At 46.6% G+C, this 19,198-nt stretch overlaps 1 protein-coding gene across 1 annotated transcript in view; it reads left to right on the top strand.

Moving 5' to 3' along the window:
- FANCM (FA complementation group M) overlaps window positions 1-19,198 on the top strand; it is a 48,812-nt gene that overhangs the window by 15,005 nt on the left and 14,609 nt on the right. The window contains exons 5-13 of the mRNA XM_083433274.1: window positions 3,982-4,110; window positions 6,407-6,539; window positions 7,994-8,098; window positions 9,169-9,267; window positions 9,860-10,044; window positions 11,153-11,359; window positions 12,502-12,739; window positions 13,699-13,853; window positions 14,373-14,525. Of these exons, the coding sequence (XP_083289400.1) occupies window positions 3,982-4,110; window positions 6,407-6,539; window positions 7,994-8,098; window positions 9,169-9,267; window positions 9,860-10,044; window positions 11,153-11,359; window positions 12,502-12,739; window positions 13,699-13,853; window positions 14,373-14,525 (1,404 nt within the window). The remainder of the gene's footprint in view (window positions 1-3,981; window positions 4,111-6,406; window positions 6,540-7,993; window positions 8,099-9,168; window positions 9,268-9,859; window positions 10,045-11,152; window positions 11,360-12,501; window positions 12,740-13,698; window positions 13,854-14,372; window positions 14,526-19,198) is intronic.

The raw sequence follows: 19,198 nt of genomic DNA, 5'->3' as shown, positions 1-19,198 counted from the left end.
TCGGCCGGCCCCTGGGCTTCGGTCAGCAGAGCCGAGTATGGCACCTTGAGCTCCTTGGAGGGAAAAGCGAGATATAAATGAAATAAATGTAAAGAAATAATAGAGGCAATGAAAGGAAGCAGGGGTGTGTGTGCTCAGAGTACTTCTTATTCCCCATTTCCTGTTGTCTACCTTGCTTTCTGCTTTGCTTTGCTTTTCCCTAGGTGAGGTAGAGGACATTCCTTTGACAGAAGGAAGCTCCTCTGTTATTTTTGAAAACCTTCCTTTGTTTGTGGGGTCATAGGAGGCAATGGACTGACTGGCAGGAGCCTCTTGCCCTGTCCCTGTCTATGCACCCTATCCAGGATTAAAGAAGGGGGTTGGTGATGGTCCTTCGCAAAATTGCCCTTTAAATGCAAATAATTTGAGGCAGAGTGGTGTAGTGATTAGAGCGGTTAGGCCTAGGAGATCAGGGTTCACATCCCCACTCAGCCAAGATATGCATTTTTCTAGCAAAGTGGATTTGACAGTTCCTTCATTTCCCTCCAAAGCAGAGATGCTTCTTTCTAATGATGATGTTGTTGTTGTTAGAATTTATATACTGCCCTATACCCAGAGGTCTCAGGGCGATTCACCTATGTGGGGTACCTGAACAGAATATTGGGTTTCTGAGTGTGATGCTTTATAGGAAAGTGGTACTTAGCAGCTCTTCCCTCTTTGTTCCCCTCTGCACACACTCTGGAAAGAGAAAGCCAGGCAAGTTGGAGGAAGCAGAAACAAAAATAGTCCATGTTGCCATATCAGACTGACAAGTAGATCCTCAGTCTGTTTTGCAATGTGTCAACATGTGTGTGCTGCTCTGAAATTGACATGGCATCCTGCCATCTTGACTCATCAACATAGTGGAGGAGGCTGCTGGCATTTGGAGGCTGCCAAGCTGAACTTGATCACACAGGGAGCTGACTCAGTTATCTGCACTGTGCAACTGGACTTCTTCTCAGCCTCAGCTTCCAGGGAGGGAAAAAAGGAGGGATGCTTCACAGTTTGAAGGTGTAAAAGGATGTAACCAGTGTTGACTTGCCCTGTTTTTCCTTGTGTGGCTGCCATGGAAGAAAGGACATCCTTTAGCCTGAGGGCACCATCAGCGTCTCCACCCCCATTGTTCTGCCCGGACGCTGAGGTCCAGTGCCGAGGGCCTTCTGGCAGTTCCCTCATTGCGAGAAGCAAAGCTACAGGGAACCAGGCAGAGGGCCTTCTCGGTAGTGGCGCCCGCCCTGTGGAACGCCCTCCCATCAGATGTCAAAGCGATAAATAACTACCTGACATTTAGAAGACATCTTAAGGCAGCCCTGTTCAGGGAAGTTTTTAATCTGTGATATTTTACTGTATTTTTGTTTCTATGGAAGCCGCCCAGAGTGGCTGGGGAGGCCCAGCCAGATGGGCGGGGTACAAATAATAAATTATTATTATTATTATTATTATTATTATTATTATTATTATTATTATTCATCTGTTACCGTGTGCAAGTTGGAGTCATACTCGTGATTCCCCCAGTTCTGCGTGCTCAACCTTTTCAGTCAAAAACCATCAACTGGTTGGTTGTAAATGAACAAATATATTCATAGCTGGTACAGTGGTACCTCGGGTTACAGATGCTTCAGGTTACAGACTCCACTAGCCCAGAAATAGTACCTTGGGTTAAAAACTTTACCTCAGGATGGGAACAGAAATCATTCACCAGTGGTGTGGCGGCAGCAGGAGGCCCCATTAGCCAAAGTGGTGCTGCTTCAGGTTAAGAACAGTTTCAGGTTAAGAACGCACCTCCAGAACGAATTAAGTTCTTAACCTGAGGTACCACTGTACTGAATAGCTGTTTTTAGAATAGTAATTCAATAGTACAGGGTACTTGGCTTTGAATAAGTCCTGCACAAAGCCCATTTTTAATCACGAGTCTCCTGTATCAGTTACGTGCAATTATGTGAAGAAGGTGGTGCTGGGCAAGCATGTTGTATCCATTTCCCTGCCTCCATTCCATAAAAATGGTTTCTAAAATGCAGGCAGAATCCTGTCCTTAGTCGTGTCCTTAGACTGATTTTATGGTACTCTGGGGGCCTGATGCAAGTTCTAACCCAGAACATTTGAAGATGGCTGTCATATCTCTTCCAGACTAAACATACCTAGCTCCTTCAAGTGCTCCTTGTAAGGCTTAGTTTCCAGACCCTTGATCAGCTTGGCTGCCCTCCTCTGCACACCTTCCAGCTTGTCAACATCCTCCTTAAATTGTGATGCCCAGAATTGGACACAGGACTCCAGGTGTGGTCTGACCAAGGCAGAATAGAGCGGGACTGTGACTTGCCTTGATCTGGACACTATACTTCTGTTGATGCAGCCTAGAATAGCATTAGCTGCTGCATCCCACTGTGGACTTATGCTAAGCTTGTGGTCCACCAAGACCCCTAGATCCTTTTCACACGTACTGCTAGTAAGCCAAGTGTCCCCCGTCCTATATTTGTGCATCTGGTTCTTCCTGCCTTAGTGCAGAGCCTGACATTTGTCCCTATGGAAATTCATTTTGTTGGCTTGCGCCCAGTTCTGCAATCTGTTAAGGCCATTTTGGATTCTGAGTCTGTCTTTTGCAGCATTAGCTACCCTTCCCAGTTTGGTGCCACCTGCAGATTTGATGAGCATCCTCTCAATTCCTTCATCCAAGTCATTTATAAAGACGTTGAACAACAACAGGCCCAGGACAGAGAAGCCTGCGACACCCCCCTTGCCACTTTTCCCCAGGATGATGAGGAACCATTCATGAGTCCTCTTTGGGTTTGGTCAGTCAACCAGCTACAAATCCACCTAACAGTTACCTCCTTCAACCCACATTTTACCAGCTTCCTCACAAGAATATCATGGGGGACTTTATCAAAAGCCTTACTGAAATCAAGATACACTATGTCCACAGCATTACCCTGATCCACCAAGTTTGTAATTCCATTTTTAAAAAAGAAATAAATCAATTGGTCTGGCATGATTTATTTTTGAGAAACCCATGCTGGGTCTTAGTAATCACAGCATCCTTTTCTAAATGCTCACAGGCCAACCGTTGAATTATCTGTTCTAGGACCTTCCCTGGTGTCAGTGTCAAGCTCACCGGTTGGTAGTTACCCGGGTCTTCCTCCCCCCCCCCCCTTTTGAAGATGGGGACAGCATGTGCCCATCTCCAGTCTGTAGGGACCTCCCCTGTTTTCCAAGAATTCTCAAAGATCATAGACAAAGACTCTGAAATTACATCCTTTAGTACCCCTGGATGCAGCTCATCAGGCCCTGGAGATCTGAATTCATTTAAAGTGGCTAAGTGTTCCCTTACTACCTTTTTTCCTATCTTGGGCTGCAGCTCCCTCCTTACATCATTTATTCTTTCTGTAAAAATAATGAGGAGATTGCCAAAGACAGCGGAGTGAAGATGGCCACTGTGTTGTTTCTAAGTAGGTTATGTTTGTTGAACTCACTAGTTCCAGTCTGAAGCTCCAGGTGACTGGCTCCTGCTGTTTGTTTTAATAATCCGTTTTAGCTTGTTTTGTGAAAGATAACTTGAGCAGACAGTGTTACACGCAGGGTGAATTCTGGCCATATCAATATCTTTTACGTAAAACCAGGTCAGGAGATTGAACACGAGAAAATTAAAAGGGTCACCTCAGCATAACACCTTGGAATCAGAGTTTCTTCCTAAGCCATCACATTGTGATTGCATCAATAACCTTATTTAACTGGAATAATAATTGCGTCCCAAAGAAAATGTCTTACAGTCTTACGTTTCATCTAATTCTAATGTATGCCATTTATGTAAGCTTTTTACATAAATACGCAGCAATATATTTCTGAGGAATTAATCAAGTTTTATTTAAATGGGGCAGAAATAGGGTGGCTTTCCTCTTCTGTACGGGTCCCAGTGTGGCTGTGATTGTGACATGCATCCAATTTCCTTTGTGTCCTTTGTTTTACTTTTAGGTCCTGGAAACATTTGCCGGCCGACTGATTAGGCTCCAGGTTTTGTCTAAACGTGAAATTCCTGCACTTACTAAGTATCAGATCATTCTAGCACGGGATCAGTTTAGGAAAAACCCTTCGCTCACTGTGGTAAATATTACTCTGCAGTATGATATTCTTATCAGAGAATGTTTGGTTCAAGGTAAAAGCAGTGAAGCAGCATCTATCTGAGCATATGGGTCTCTCTTTCCGTTTAATGCACATCTCGAGTGTTTGAAGGGCTTCCTGTGCATTTTCTCAAAAATTAGGCAACCGCCTTTCCCAAACACGTCAGCAGCATCCCCACATTATTGGACTGAAAGAAAGTGGCTGACTTAAAATAACCTCCCAGTGGGTTGACTAGACAGACAAGGTTTAAGCCTGGGTATGGTTTTTATGTTCTGAACCGCCCTGTGACCTTTGGATGAAGGGTGATATACAAATTTAATAAATAAAAAAAAAAAAAAAAGATATGATTAATCTGAATGCACAGCTCAGTTGCTTAGCCACTACCCTGTGCCAGCTTGTTTGTACTTCTTACCAATGAATATCCACATTAATTTCCATGCATCCCTTTCCCGCCCCGACCTGGCCACAGTGATCCATGCGACGGTCATCTCCAGGCTTGACTACTGTAATTCGCTCTACGCAGGGCTGCCCTTGAAGCTGTCCCAGAAACTCCAGCGGGTACAGAATGCTGCAGCGAGGCTCCTCACGGGGTCTCTGCCATGGGAGCATATTCACCCAGTGCTTTTCAAGCTGCACTGGCTCCCGGTGGAGTACAGGGTCAGATTTAAGGTGCTGCTTTTGACCTTTAAAGCCCTTCACGGCCTAGGACCCTCGTACCTACGGGACCGCCTCTCCTGGTATGCCCCACGGAGAGCCTCAAGGTCCATAAATAACAACACCCTAGTGGTCCCAGGCCCTAAGGAAGTTAGATTGGCTTCAACCAGAGGCAGGGCCTTTTCAACTCTGGCCCCGGCCTGGTGGAACGCTCTGCCTCATGAGACCAGGGCTCTGCAGGATCTGATTTCTTTCCGCAGGGCCTGTAAGACAGAGTTGTTCCGCCTGGCCTTTGGCTTGGAGCCAATTTGATTCCCTCCCTCCCTCTCTTTCTTTTTTCTTTTCCTTCTCCTCCTACGATGAGGCTACATTTTAATATTTTAATGTTCCATTATTTTAATGTTGTATTTTACTTTTGTTTTTAAGTTGTAATCATTCATCTTGTTTTTATTATTGCTTGTAAGCCGCTCTGAGCCCGGCCTTGGCTGGGGAGGGCGGGGTATAAATAAAAATTATTATTATTATTATTATTATTATTATTAAAATAAGGCACTGCAGTGATATACTGCACCATTCTCAGAATAATTCTTAGGGGTCTGTCTAGGAAAGAGGGAGGAAACTGGTGAGGTCTAGAACTCCTTGCTCTCGCTTTTAGAATATGTTTCCAGGGTGCAATAATTAATTCTGAAAACTGGCTTGAGGATCCAAATGATCCACATATTACGTGGATTAAGAGTTGCCTGGGCCATGGATTTTCTCAGAAGTGATTCAGACACAGGACATTCAGCCGGGCCTCTGGTGCAGGGAGGCAGTTTGAAAAGAGTGAGACATGTGTCTTTGGGGGACTTGGCTCCATGGAAGGGCAAAGGGCAGTTGCTCAGTGGCAGTACACACTGTGTTCAACCCCTGGCACCTACAGTTAAAGGTTATTTATTCATATATCCCACGTTTGGAGAAGGAAAACTCTGGTCCTAAATCTCTGCTGCGTCTCTGTGGGACGTCTTTGGGAGAAGAAAAGGCTCAGGAGTAAACCTTACACAATCCAGGGTGGAGTCCCTAAGCTGGTTGGGTGGCGCCTTGTACGCCTCCTTATGGCAAGTCCTGCAGCCAAGCTGGTGCCAGATGTATTGCTCTGCCTTCCTTTGGAGCCAAGAAGGGGTCTTGTTGTCTGAGCAGCCCAGGACTTCCAGAGACAGTGCCTGGTCGAGTGCCCCAGAGGGGTCCCTTGGATGCTGCTTATGCAGCAGTTTGTCATCACCCCCAGAGGCCTCTTGAGACAGAAGGATGCCAACAGACAGACCCCACCTTTCCTCCAAGAAGTTAAAGGTGGCGTACATAGGTCTCCCTTCTCTCCATTTAATCCCCACAACAACCCTGTGAGGTAGGTTATGCTGAGAGCTGGTGACTGGCCCAAGGTAACCCAGTGAGCTTTGTGGCTGAGTGGGGTTTTGAACCCTAGTCTCCCAGGTCCTAGTCCATCACCCTTAACAACACAGCACCCTAGCATGGCTAGGAAGAGACTCTTGTTCCTCTACCATATGGTTTGCCTACATTTGGTAGGAAGGATGATGGCACAAGTCCTTTTGGGTGCAAATCTTTCTCACTGGAACTGATGTCTCCACAGGGAATGCAACAAGGCGCAATAGAAGGAGATTTTGCTCTTTGTATTAGTTTGTATCATGGTTATGAGCTACTGCTGCAAATGGGAATGCGGTCCTTATACATCTTCTTATGCGGAATTATGGATGGATCAAAAGGTAAGGGATTCCTTTGCATGTGGAACACCTTCTTCCCAGATCAGCTGAGGGCATTCGGAGAGATGCTCTGCCTTGCCCGCCCCCTCAGAAAACTGGAAATTAAGTATTTAACATAACCTCTAGAAAATCTTAAAAGGCATGGGAAACAGAGCTTAGTTGCTTTCAGGCTCTTAAATCTTCAGTCATTGCGGTTCTATATATGCCATAATAATAAATACACATATACACACACACCTGCTGGGATAGCTCAGTTGGCAGAGCACGAGACTCTTATCTTTGGGGTCATGGGATTGAGCCCCACACTGGGCAAAAAAATCCCTCATTTCAGGGGGTTGGACCTGATGACCCCTGGCGTCCCTTCCAACTCTACAGTTCTGTGATTCTATCTTAATGACAAAAGCATTCCTTTAGGTTCCTCTAAAATGATTTACTGTTGAAGTTGTATTTCTTCAGTGTGAGAGAATTTCCATTTAGACAAATAATACTTTCTTAGATATCAAGGCTGTAATATCTGCTATGTGGAATAAGCATCTTAGAATCAAAATGGCTTTAAAAATAAATTGGTTTGACAGTAACATGGAAGATCTTAGATTTTAAAATGCACATTCATAATGATTTCAGCTGAGCATAACAGTTCTTATTGTCGGAAGGGGTTTAGCACTTCCACCCTGACAGGCAAATTTCCAGCTGGCTTTGGATACAGATGGGCTAGACAAGAGAGGAAGTTCCCGCGTTCATCTGTGCAGGAGTGTGGATGCTAATAATTGGTCGAGGTTTAGCTGACTTATCACAAGCATGCAACAATTAATGAAAGTTTCCAATTTTTGTGGAAAATATTTATTCATTAGATTTATACCCTGTGCCATCGCCCAAAGGAGCCCAGGGCAGCAAAGGATAATACAATTTAACTTATAGGTAAAGGATCCCCGGACGGTTAAGTCCAGTCAAATTTGACTATGGGGTGCAACGCTCATCTCCTCTTTCAGGCCGAGGGAGCTGGCCTTTGTCCACAGACAGGGTTGGGGTCATTTTGTCATCAGTAGAGGTAGGAGAGCTATAAAGTATGGCCAGAACGTGGAAGGAAGGAACACATGATGTGTCAGGGCTGGGCAGGTTGGAGAGGAGCCAAGAAAGTCCTTCGGCAAAGTCAAACCAGGTTGCATCTAATTTCTCATAATTGCCGGCTTGTCTGAGGCAGGGGAGTTCCTGTGTTAACTTTTGCCCAGTTCCAATGACCCAGGTTCTTTTGCAGTACTTTTGCAACTTGCATGAAAAGTAATAGACACTTTGAAGTAGTGTAAAACCCATTGCAGTTACAATGCATTATTGCTTATTGACTTGCTTGTTGCAGATCATGAAAGCAATTCTAAAAGGGTAGTTCCTGTGTCCAACTTATATAAGTCATGTGTCATTTCCCCCCCAAGATCTTTAAATTGGTTTACCTCTCTCGAAAGGCATGACTCGTACCAAAAATGAACTTGGGCGTAATGAAGACTTCATGATGTTGTATAGCCAGCTTGAAAACATGTTTGCAGACACAAATGTGACTTCAGCAAATGGTAAGAAAGCAAAGCTAGACTGGCATTTTTCTTTTTATTAATAAAACACCACACTGGGCCTTGCTCATTTTTGCCAACGGGCACTTTGTTGCTGGCATCCTTATGTCCCGGGAGAGTGGAGTGTACCTTCTGGGGCGAGGTCAAACCTCTACACCAAAGTGACCTCTCCGGGGTGCAAGCCTGGGTGGTGGGTCTGGAGGTCCTGGGCTGCCCAGACAACAAGACCCCCCTCTTGGTTTTGCTGATGTAGTCTAAAGGAAAACAGAGCAAGATGTTTGGCACCAGCTTGGCTGCAGGAGTTATTGGAAGGAGGCGTGCAAGGTGCCACCCAGCCGGCTTAGGGTCTCCACTCTGGATTTGTGTAGGATTCAGAGGTTTAGGACCAGAGTTTTCATTCTTGTAGACGGGCTCCGTTCCCAGGTGGATGAGCCCCACCTGCCCCTCACCTTCCTGTACAGCATGTGCAGAATCTTCCTTCTTGACCATTGGACCCCTCTTGGTCTTGTCCGCTCAGGCCCCCAGAGCCTGTCTTCACAGGCAAGGGAAGTTCCTAACTCCCCGAGGGCTGAGTGCAGGGTGGGCAACCAAAGGTGGACAAACTACCCCAGAAGGAGCATGACTGGTCTGCCACCAGAGTTACTGCCCCTCCTCTAAGACCTTGTCCACCCCGACTGACACTACCGTGGTATAAAGACTATTAAATTCAGAAGGAAGCTGTCTTGCTTGTGCAAACAGTAACATGGAGTTGGCAGGAGAATGGTTAATTACCTTCAGGTTTTAAAAAGTGTTTTGCTTCTGCTAGAATTTGAAGCCTCTGTGATGATTTAGTTTTGGACAAATTCATTTTATCTGTTATAAATGTTCTTTGCTTTTGACCTTTTTGAAGTTGAATAAAAATGAATCCCTAAATATATGGTTTAATTTGAACAATTTCATTGTTTGTTAACAGTGTGTTAGACCATAGTAATAGTCATAACAACAGTCTGATTGTAATTGTTTCAAAGGGTTCCTATTAAAGATAAAGCTGCCTAGAAATTACAGATTTAAAACAAAAACCTTTGGCCTTACAGGAGATGGAAACAGGAAGCCATTCATCTACAGTCACCCAAAGTTAAAGAAATTAGAAGATGTTGTAGTAGAACATTTCAGATCCTGGAAGGAGCGTGGAGGTACATTTCGGATGTAATTCAAATGCTAATCCATAGTATGTGTCAATTTACACCCTAACTTTTTCTGTTTCTGACTTGTATTAGGAAATATGTATTCTGTGCTTTTGTCACTACCAATTGTCTGTTGAGTTTTCTCCTCGACTTTCTTCGGTGTAAATTTACATTCTGATTGCCAGAGTTTATGGCCTTTTCCCAAAACAACAACAACAACTGTTCTTCTTCTCTTAACAAAGCCTCGTTCCCTAGCCTTTATAATCATTTGACTTCATTAGCCCCTTACGAAATGTGGTTACCCAACTGACCATCACTGCACCCACTGATAATGCCTGCTTTTGTTTTCAAAAATGTAGAGTTGAATTTGAGGAGGAAATATTGTGGCCTCCTATTCTGCTGCAAGGAGATGCATGAATCATGCACTCAATGAACTAGATAAATTTCAGGGTGTATGATACAGTAAAGAGGCTGCTGAAGGCCCTCTCAGTTTAAGCCACTATCTCCTTGGTAACGCTGCCCATCTAAAAAAACTGGTTGGAGCTGGGACTATGCATTTGCTGATATGGGGGTCTCACTCTCTTTCTCCTGCATCCAATAGATCAAAGGGCACCTGAAGGCCAGCCTGGGGAGACCAGAGTCATGATCTTCTCCTCCTTCCGTGACAGTGTGCAGGAAATTGCAGAAATGCTGAGCCAGCACCACCCGGAGGTGAGGGTCATGACCTTTGTGGGCCACTCCACCGGCAAGAGCACCAAGGGCTTTACGCAGAAGGAGCAGCTTGAGGTAAGGAGGGGCCGGGGGCTGGCGGGGAGCCCGGCGTGGCAAAGTCACGCTGCACACGTCTTTCTTGTTGTCATCAGCGAGCTGTTGTTGCAAGGAGAGCTCCGGTGCCAAGAAAGCGCTCTTTGCAAGACAGTGGTGCCCATTTAGAACTTGGCTGCTATGTGCCGATGCTCTGAACTCATGATGGTCCATACCTTCTGCTCGTTTAGCATGTGCTTAAGCCTCTTGATATTTATAGAATTAATGGGCGTGTAGCCCTACTGCTCACAGTTGCAAGCGCATGATCACGGTCCGGCTGCAGAACTGCCACTGTTGCACAAGCCCAGAGTAATCCTGCCTCTTTCAAATGATGCACTGTGATTCCCATAAGTCTCTTAGGCTCAGTACCTAAATCTGGGTGAACCAAGTGGCAGAAGTCTATAGAAACAAAATTACTGCTTGGTATCAAGGTACATTTGGATTGTGTCGGCTGCTGCTGCTCCTGCTACTACTACCACCACTACTATTTGGTAGTGACTTGCCCATAAAAATGATGCAGTGGCTTACAAAGACATATGGCAGGGATCGGCAAGGTTTACCTTGGCTGGGCCGGTTCACTACAGCGGAGATCCCTCCGTGGGCCGGAGTGTGCGTGAGCGCACACCCTGCGATTTCCGGCGCCTGTGCAGATGCATCGCGAAAGTGAGTCCCCATGCTGCGCCAGTTTCGCGCAGTGCGCGGGGACTTGCTGAGCGGACGGCTTGGTTTGTTGGCGGCTCGTGGGCCGGTTAAACGACCCATTCCACGGGTCTTAGGTTGCCAGCCCCTGATATACGCTGTAGCTATTGATCATAGAATCCTAGAATTGTAGAGTTGGAAGGGACCCTGCAAGCTTCTCTACACACACACACACACACACACACACACACACACACCCCTTTACATATCCTGCTTTTCCTCTGTTGTGGAACTCAAGGAACTCAATATGTGATTCCTAGGGGAGTCACTCCTTTAGGCACCAGCCAGACTCAGGCCTTCTTAGCTCCAGTAAGATGTGACCGCAGGAAGCCAGAGGTGATTGACAGGTTCTCTGCAAAGCAAATGCTCATGTGTTTCCATCCTCCTTTAGGTCGTGAAACGTTTCCGTGAGGGTGGCTATAACACTTTAGTCTCCACGTGTGTGGGCGAAGAAGGCTTGGATATTGGAGAAGTTGACCTCATCGTTTGTTTCGATGCTCAGAAAAGTCCAATTCGGCTTGTGCAACGAATGGGCCGAACCGGGCGCAAGCGGGAAGGGCGGATCGTGGTCATCCTTTCTGAAGGACGGGAAGAGCGAGTAAGACATAGAGCCAGTAGGAGCCCCTTCTGCAGCCAACTCATTGCATTCCTCAACATAACCCACTTTTTAAAATTGCTTTTCCAAATTTCCTAAAGACAGGAGCCCAAATCCTAAGACTGAAAGTAAGTCCTTTGAGTAAGATGAACCAATGGCCCAGCGCTGCATGGCTTGGCAGGACAGGTCTGCTGTGGCAAACATTTAGGATCCTCATGCCCAGAATATGTTCTGTGTATCCATCTCCCACAAAGCCAGCAACAAGGAGGACATAGCTTTATCTGATAACATGGACTAGTGTGTTTGTAATATTAAACCATGGTTTAGTGTTCCATGGATGAGCCTCAGTAGCCCCAAGCAAAGCTCTGGGCTTGCAGGATCCCCTTTCCTCCTCTTTTCCTTCTGGTGGCCGTGGCAGGAGTAGACCTTCTGCCAATGATTCTTGGGTTACTGTTGCATGTGAACCAGGAATCCTGGTTTTAAACATACAAGGGTTAGTTAAACAATCCAGCAGCTGTGGGCTGTAGAAACGGTGCTTATTCTTGCTTTCTCTTTCCTGTCTCCACTGGTTTACTGGATCCAGGGTATGTCCTCCTGGTGAGTGGGCAGGCAGAAATAACGAGAGCCTCCAGGGACGCCTCACAGAGGGGTTCCGAGGAAGTTACCAAATTACCTGATCTCATGTAATCACATGATAGCAGTTGGTCCAGAGCATGGGCAGGTAAACCAAGGCCCGGGGGCCGGATGCAGCCCAATCACCTTCTCAATCCGGCCCGCGGACGGTCCAGGAATCAGCATGTTTTTACATGAGTAGAATGTGTCCTTTTATTTAAAATGCATTTCTGGGTTATTTGTGGGGCCTGCCTGGTTTTTTTTTACATGAGTAGAATGTGAGCTTTTGTTTAAAATGCATCTCTAGGTTATTTGTGGGGCATAGGAGTCCGGCCCCGAATGCTCAGGAGAATCCCCGTCCCCTCCTGTGTTTTCAAGCTTGCTTTAGCTGCCTGTCTGTCCATCCTTACTTGGGAGTCTGTCCTGCTGAATGCAGTGGGGTGTAATTCCAGGCAAACATGCATAGGATTGGAAATTGCACCCCCCACACACACACAAACAAAAAACCACCCAAGTTCTTCTTTGTTTTGCAGACATACAATCAAAGCCAGTTAAACAGAAGAAGCCTCCTCAAAGCTATTTCTGAAAACAAAGGGCTCCACTTATACCAGCACAGCCCACGGATGATTCCAGAAGGCATCGACCCGAAGATGCACAGGATGCCAATTACGCCTGCGGAGCGTGAGCCAAGCCCCTCCAAGCCCACCTCAAAAGGGAGGAGAGACCACACTCTGCTGCTGCAAAAGTGGCTTCCCTATCCCACTGGGGCAGGTAAGATGTGCAGAATATTTTTTCTCCTCCTCTTGGGGCGTTGCTGTTATTTAAAGGCTGCTTTTTGGGGCCATGCACTCACAAGCTGGCATACAGGAAAAGGGAGGGCAAAATAGATACAGCCGATTCCGTACACACCTTAAGGGGCAGCAGCTTAATGCAAGGAAGCTGCTCCGAGTCCCAACAAGCAGCACAAAAGAGAAAAGTTTTCAAGGCCTCCTTGAGTGCTTCTACTGTAGTGATGAGGCACCAGCCAGTCAGAAGGGAGTTCAGAGCTCTGGGCCCTCACTGAGGAAGCCCTGCGCAAAGATCTCGCTGGCACGTCCCCCGAGGCAGACCTTAGCGGGATGGGGAGGGTCATAGGCGTGGAAGTGGCCCTGCTCCACCAACTATATACGGATATGTGAGGGCCTTTGGAAAAGCATTATTGCACCCTGGCTTAGTTGTTGCAGGGGGATCAGTAGCGACTAAGTCCAGACCTGTTCCGGCTGAGAGGCACTTTTGCTGCTTTCCCATGTGTGTTGACCAGCATCTAGATTAGGAGAAGGAAACGCAAAATTCCTCATTCAACTTCCTTCATGAGGGCATTCCATGTGCAGATGTGTTTCGCCAGACGTTTTATCGTCTAACTCGTGCCACACGGTGCAACATCATCTCACTCCTGCCCCATGCAATGGGGTGTGTGTGTGGGTTTCCTAAAGTCTGTCTTATCCCTCTTGGCTTTCCTGCTTTCAGAACTGGTCTGCTTCTATCACAGGATTGTAGAGTTGGAAGGGACCCCAAGGGTCATCTAGTCCAACCCCCTGCAAAGCAGGAATCTTTTGCCCAATGTGGGGCTGAAATCCACAAAGGGAGGGCAATCTTGTGCTTCTGTTTGACAAGCTATGTGTCTGGTGCCTATTTGAGAGAATTTTCTTCTAAATATCGACCTCCTCTCCCTCCCTACCTCCACTTTCCAGATGCAAAGCAAACTCGTCCGTCCGAAGCTTGGTGCCTTACAGCTGAAGAATTTGAAAGATGGAATAGATTGTATAAAATCAAAGCTGGCGATGGAATAAGAAACCCAGTTATGCCTCGAAGTCACTTTGAAACATTAGAAGATGAGGAGACGAGAGTAAGTTGGGGCCTGAATGCGCTTGTTGGGTGTTCTCTGGCCTGGAGCAGGAATTCCAAGCTCTGTCTTGCTGGATGCGCCTCAGCCAGGAGGAAAGTGGACTGATCCCTTGTCAAGCATAACAAAGGGCTGCTTTTGCCGTGAACCTCAGACACCAGCTGGGGGATGGCTGTAGCTCAAGTCTCAGAGGACCTGCTTTGCAGTGTTCAGTCCCCACATCTCCAGGGCTGGGAAAGTCTCCTGCCAGCAACCCTGGCCGTTGAATAGAAGACAACGTGTCTCACAGTCCATGCACAGTACTTGGGTGCTCTCCGTCTCTTAACTAACAAACTGGAGTGAAAAATAAAGAGTAATTTAAGGGAGAGTCGTCTTCTTGCAATAACTGTAATTGTTTTATTTAAGCATCAAGCCCTGGAACTGGAATTACTATTTTTGTACAGTCTGGATCATGAGATGCTTTGTATTTTGCCAGCCGGTACTTGGAATGAGCTCTGTGTTGCTCTCTGTTTTGAAACCCAGGACTCGCAAGCCAAGGAGGTCCATGTGCTGTCTCTGACAGAGTGGAGGCTGTGGCAGAACCGCCCTTTCCCTACCCACCTGGTGGACCACTCGGATCGCTGCCACCACTTCATTAGCATGATGGAGATGATCGAGCAGATGAGGCACGAAGAGGTCAGTAAGCTCCCCGTGGAAAGCTCACAGCCTCACCAAACAAACATTATCTCCCTATAAGAGTCATGTCAGACTTTATAGTTTGCATGAGACAGTGTTGTGCCTTTGTCGAAGGAAGCTGAGCAGGCTGAGGGGCCAGGCAGTGAAATTTGTAGGAGTGGATTTTGGACTCAAGGGAGGGGGCAGTCTATGGTCAGCCATAAACTTCACTAGGTGGCTTTGGAAAAAGCACCTCTCAGCTTGAGCCTACCATTCAGAACATTTATAAGGTAATGGGCTGCAAAGCACTATCAAAAAGACCTTTGCCAGGAGGCAAGCATCTTCAGATGCCTTTGCGTACGACCCTTTGTAGGCCCAAGCGGAGTCAGCCCCCATTCCTCTGGATGTACTCTGGTGAGCGTAGCTCTGGAAAAGGCATCCCTTTCTTCTCCAGGGCACTCCCAGTGACCTATACCAGCTGGTGTAAGCACACTATCCTTCTGGCTTAACACAGCAAGACGTTAGAGACATTGTAGTTCTAAACTAGTAATTTATTTACAGAATATACAGACAAGCAATCATGGTGGATGATATGAGGATCGGCTAAGGGAGCTGGGCATGTTTAGCCTGGAGAAGAGGAGGTTAAGGGGTGATATGATAGCCATGTTCAAATATATAAAAGGATGTCACATAGAGGAGGGAGAAAGGTTGTTTTCTGCTGCTCCAGAGAAGCGGACACGGAGCAATGGATCCAAACTACAAGAAAGAAGATTCCACCTAAACATTAGGAAGAACTTCCTGACAGTAAGAGCTGTTCGACAGTGGAATTTGCTGCCAAGGAGTGTGGTGGAGTCTCCTTCTTTGGAGGTCTTTAAGCGGAGGCTTGACAACCATATGTCAGGAGTGCTCTGATGGTGTTTCCTGCTTGGCAGGGGGTTGGACTCGATGACCCTTGTGGTCTCTTCCAACTCTATGATTCTATGATTCTATGATTCTATGGTGCTCTCTCTCAGCTCCGAGAGCAGAAGAATCCATAGCGTAAAATTGAAAGTACAGTTTTACAGTCTCATGCCGGAAGAAAGATAAGCCTGTCTTCCCTTCTCACGCTCCTCACAGACAGGCGTGTGAATCACACAAATCATACAATGCAGCTTTAGAGGTCTGATTTGCTAATGGGGTTGGGGCAATGTCATGCTTCATGTATCTTAAGTGAGTTCATTGCATTTAGGTTTGAGAACCTGTTGATCTCAGCAACTTAGTTTAACGTAAAAACGCTTCAGTTTGCTGTAAATTCTGAGCAAATACATGCATGAGATTCTAACTTGGAAAATTCTAGGTGTTTTATTTTATTCCAAGCACAAAAAAACTATGGAGACAGTTGTGTCCTGCTGTAGAAAAGGAGGAAACAACCCTCTGTTTCATGCAGATGCACACATCAACACACAGATGAACCATAAAAGAAGCTTTTTATTAATGCCTTCCTGGCTTCATTGCTAAGGCAACGGAGGCTTGGCCGAACGGATTGGATTTTCCCCTAGCTAGAGTTTGCAGGTTCCACAGTGCTGCCTTCAGCGCTTCGAGAGCAGGCAGTGGGCTTATCTCCCATCACAGTACTGTGGTGCTTAGCACTAAGACTGGAGATAAAAGATCCCTCTTCGCCCTAAAGATCAGACTCGGAGCCTCATCTCCCAGTCTGCTTGTAGATAAAGATGAGGCCTGGCAGGCTGGATCTGGCCTGCAGGCCATGGGTGGCCACCTCTCCTCTGTTAGAGAGAAGCCAGTTGCTCTGCTCTGGAATCCTGAGCTGTCCGCACAGCTGCTCCAGAAGAGCCCAGCAGATGACTTTCTGTTTAGTGAGAGTGTGCTTGCTGGGCGCAGCTCATTAGAAGGAACGCAGCTTTTGCACAATACCCTTTCAAGGCTTTTCTGCTGTGCTTTTGCTTTGGGAGCTGTAGCTTCAACAACAGGAGCCTCCTTAGATATTGACACCAATAAGTGACTGTGAATTCAATTTCAAAAACTAGCTGGTGCCAAATTTGGTGGCCAGGCTGCTCACCGGGGAAAGGCGGTCTGAGCACACAACTGTAATCCTGGCCCAACTGTGCTGGCTATCAGTTAGCTTCTGGGCCCAGTTCAAAACACTCATTTTGACCTATAAAACCTCATGCAAGTCTGCACCCCAATACTTCTTGGACTGCTTCTCCCCATATGAACTGACCTGGACCCTTCTTCCTATGCCTCCTCCATGAGAAGTCTGGAGGGCAGCAACAGGGGAACGGGCCTTTGCAGAGGTGGGTCCCCATTTGAGGAATGCTCCCTCCAGGGAAGCTCGCCTGGTGCCATAATTACATATCTTTAGGCAATAGGCAAAAACATTTCTTTTCTGCCCAGCCTTTGATTTTAAATTATCCATGGCCTCCTTGAGTGGCTGAGATGTTTTAATCCTGCCTTTTAAGAATATGATTGTCTATTAGATTCTTATTTTATTTTGTTTTATGCGGTTTTTAATGTTTTGTTCATTTGTTGTAAGTTGCTTTGAGCTACTGTTGGAAGAAAAGTAACTAATTAATAAATAATAATTAAATGGTGAGTGGCTGAACTTTGAGGACAATGTTTACCCAGTGTTAGAAACTGAGATATGAAAACTAGGAGCACCTTAAACCTCTAGGTTATGGATGCAACAACGGAACGTCTAGGTGTGTTTTTTTAATAACAAGAATGCAAAGCTCAAGATGAATGAATTGCAGCTAAAATATTATGTTCATTTTTCACATGGTCTAGTCCTTCCCCTGCCCACCCCCCCGATATTCTTAAGAGGGTCTTTTTTCCAGTCTTCAGGGAGTAGCTGGAAGTGGGGAGGCAGGAAAAGGTCCTCCTTTCCTTCATTCTGCAGTTTTAATCTGAAATCTTAGGCTCAGTGCTGCGCCCAGAGCTCAGAAACTGCTCGCACTAATGAAATTCCCTGTTGCAAAACGCGCCTAGAACAATGGGAGTTTCCAACACTGTGTTTACTACCATGCAGAGCCCAGTAAATTAAAAGGATTGAATTGTCGGTCTACTCCTGAGAATTCTTTAATAAAAAGTGTGCCCTGGGTGGATTTTAACCCCCCTCTTGTAGGACCTCCTTGCAGGCGCTTCTGCTTTAGCTAGGGATGCAAACGTGCTTCTAGTGAACAGGGGATGCCGTGTGTTGGCACACTTAGGCAGGTTTTAAGCAGCAAACTCACTTTGGGTTCAGGAGCTTGAGTCACTCGCAGTAACTATGCAGTTCTTGGCCTGCACTAACGTCAGAGTGTTATATTTAACACTTGTCGGTTTTTCTCTCCTACTTCAGTTCACACTCCTACGCCAACAAAATGGCTCAAGGCTATAATTGCCCACATGTGCGACTCCTACTTATGGCTGCTGGGATTCCATGGGTGGGAAACTGCGGCTGGAAGCCTGCAGAGAATCCAGAGGAGGGAGTCAAGTCCCACACGTGCAGGAGCCGTGCAAATGCTCTGTTTTTGTTGCAGCTTCAGGACTTGGGATCAGATGTCTGGAGGATGGGAACTGTCCATGCAAGACAGCCTCAATCTGGATAATTTTGTTTATTTATGTCTGTTTTCCCTCTTTGGAATAATTCCAACAGTGTTGAAAATGCATCTCATTTTCACAGCGGAAGCCCGCAGAAGAACTTCCACTCAGGAGCACGGTTACAGTTGTGGAGAATTCTTGTGCCTCAAAAGGCAAGCGCCCTCTCCTCACTGTGGCCACCCAGATAAACCCAAAAGCACAATTTCAACACAAGAGCTCTCTCCCCTCCTGTGGCTTCCAGCAACTGGCATTCAGGAGAGCATCGCTGCCTCCAACTGTGAAGGCAGAGCAGAGCTATCCTGGCCTAGAAGCCATGAATTCATCCTCCACCATGAATCTCTCTAATTCCCCTTTAAAGCCATCCAAGTTTGTGGCCACAGCTACATCTCATGGGAGTGAATTCCATAGTTTAACCATGCGTGGTAAAGTTCTTCCTTTCATATGTCCTGAATCGACCAATGCTCAGCTTTGTTGGTTGGCCCTAGATTGAGAAGGGGCAGGATGACTGCAAAGGTCCTGCTAGGCATCTGAGTTAGCAAGGATCGTTGGAGGCCCCATGGGAGCCTGAGTGCGGTGAAGGTGAGCACGTTAGCTTGAAGCATTGCTGTAGCCCCAGGCAGAAGCCCATTGGAGGTTGGAATGCTCCAGTAAGGTGGTCATGCAGTTCAAGGCACACTTGAGCCATGCGCATGAGTCTCCTGGCACACCTGCTGTCACCCCTGGGACTGTGGCAACGAGGGCAAGATCCCAGGAGCTGAGAGAACTTCTAGGGAGGAGTTTTTAGCACAGAACATTGACAAGAAAGGCGCAGGTTCATGGGGGAGGTTGCGGAAGCTGTGCTTGGAGGAGGGATGGTTCTGCGCAATTCTGTTGGCATGGTTTGCTTTTCAACCCACATCTGAAAAGCTAAGCTTGGTGTGCTGAGAGCTTCCATTAATACCCATGCACACACACACACACACACACACACACACACACTCTGTTGCTAATCAGGTCCTGCACTACTTTGCCCTGGAGCATTAAAGGGTCATATGGGCATTTAAGAGGATAAAGCTGCACTCAGCAATCTGAAAGGCTTGCCAGCTTTCCCTGCTTGCTTCTCCAGCTTGTTACAGAAA

Source organism: Podarcis tiliguerta (assembly GCF_965153285.1).
Source record: "Podarcis tiliguerta genome assembly, chromosome: 1".
In the NCBI taxonomy this organism is placed as follows: domain Eukaryota; kingdom Metazoa; phylum Chordata; class Lepidosauria; order Squamata; family Lacertidae; genus Podarcis; species Podarcis tiliguerta.
This window is presented reverse-complemented; position numbering and strand designations above follow the sequence as displayed.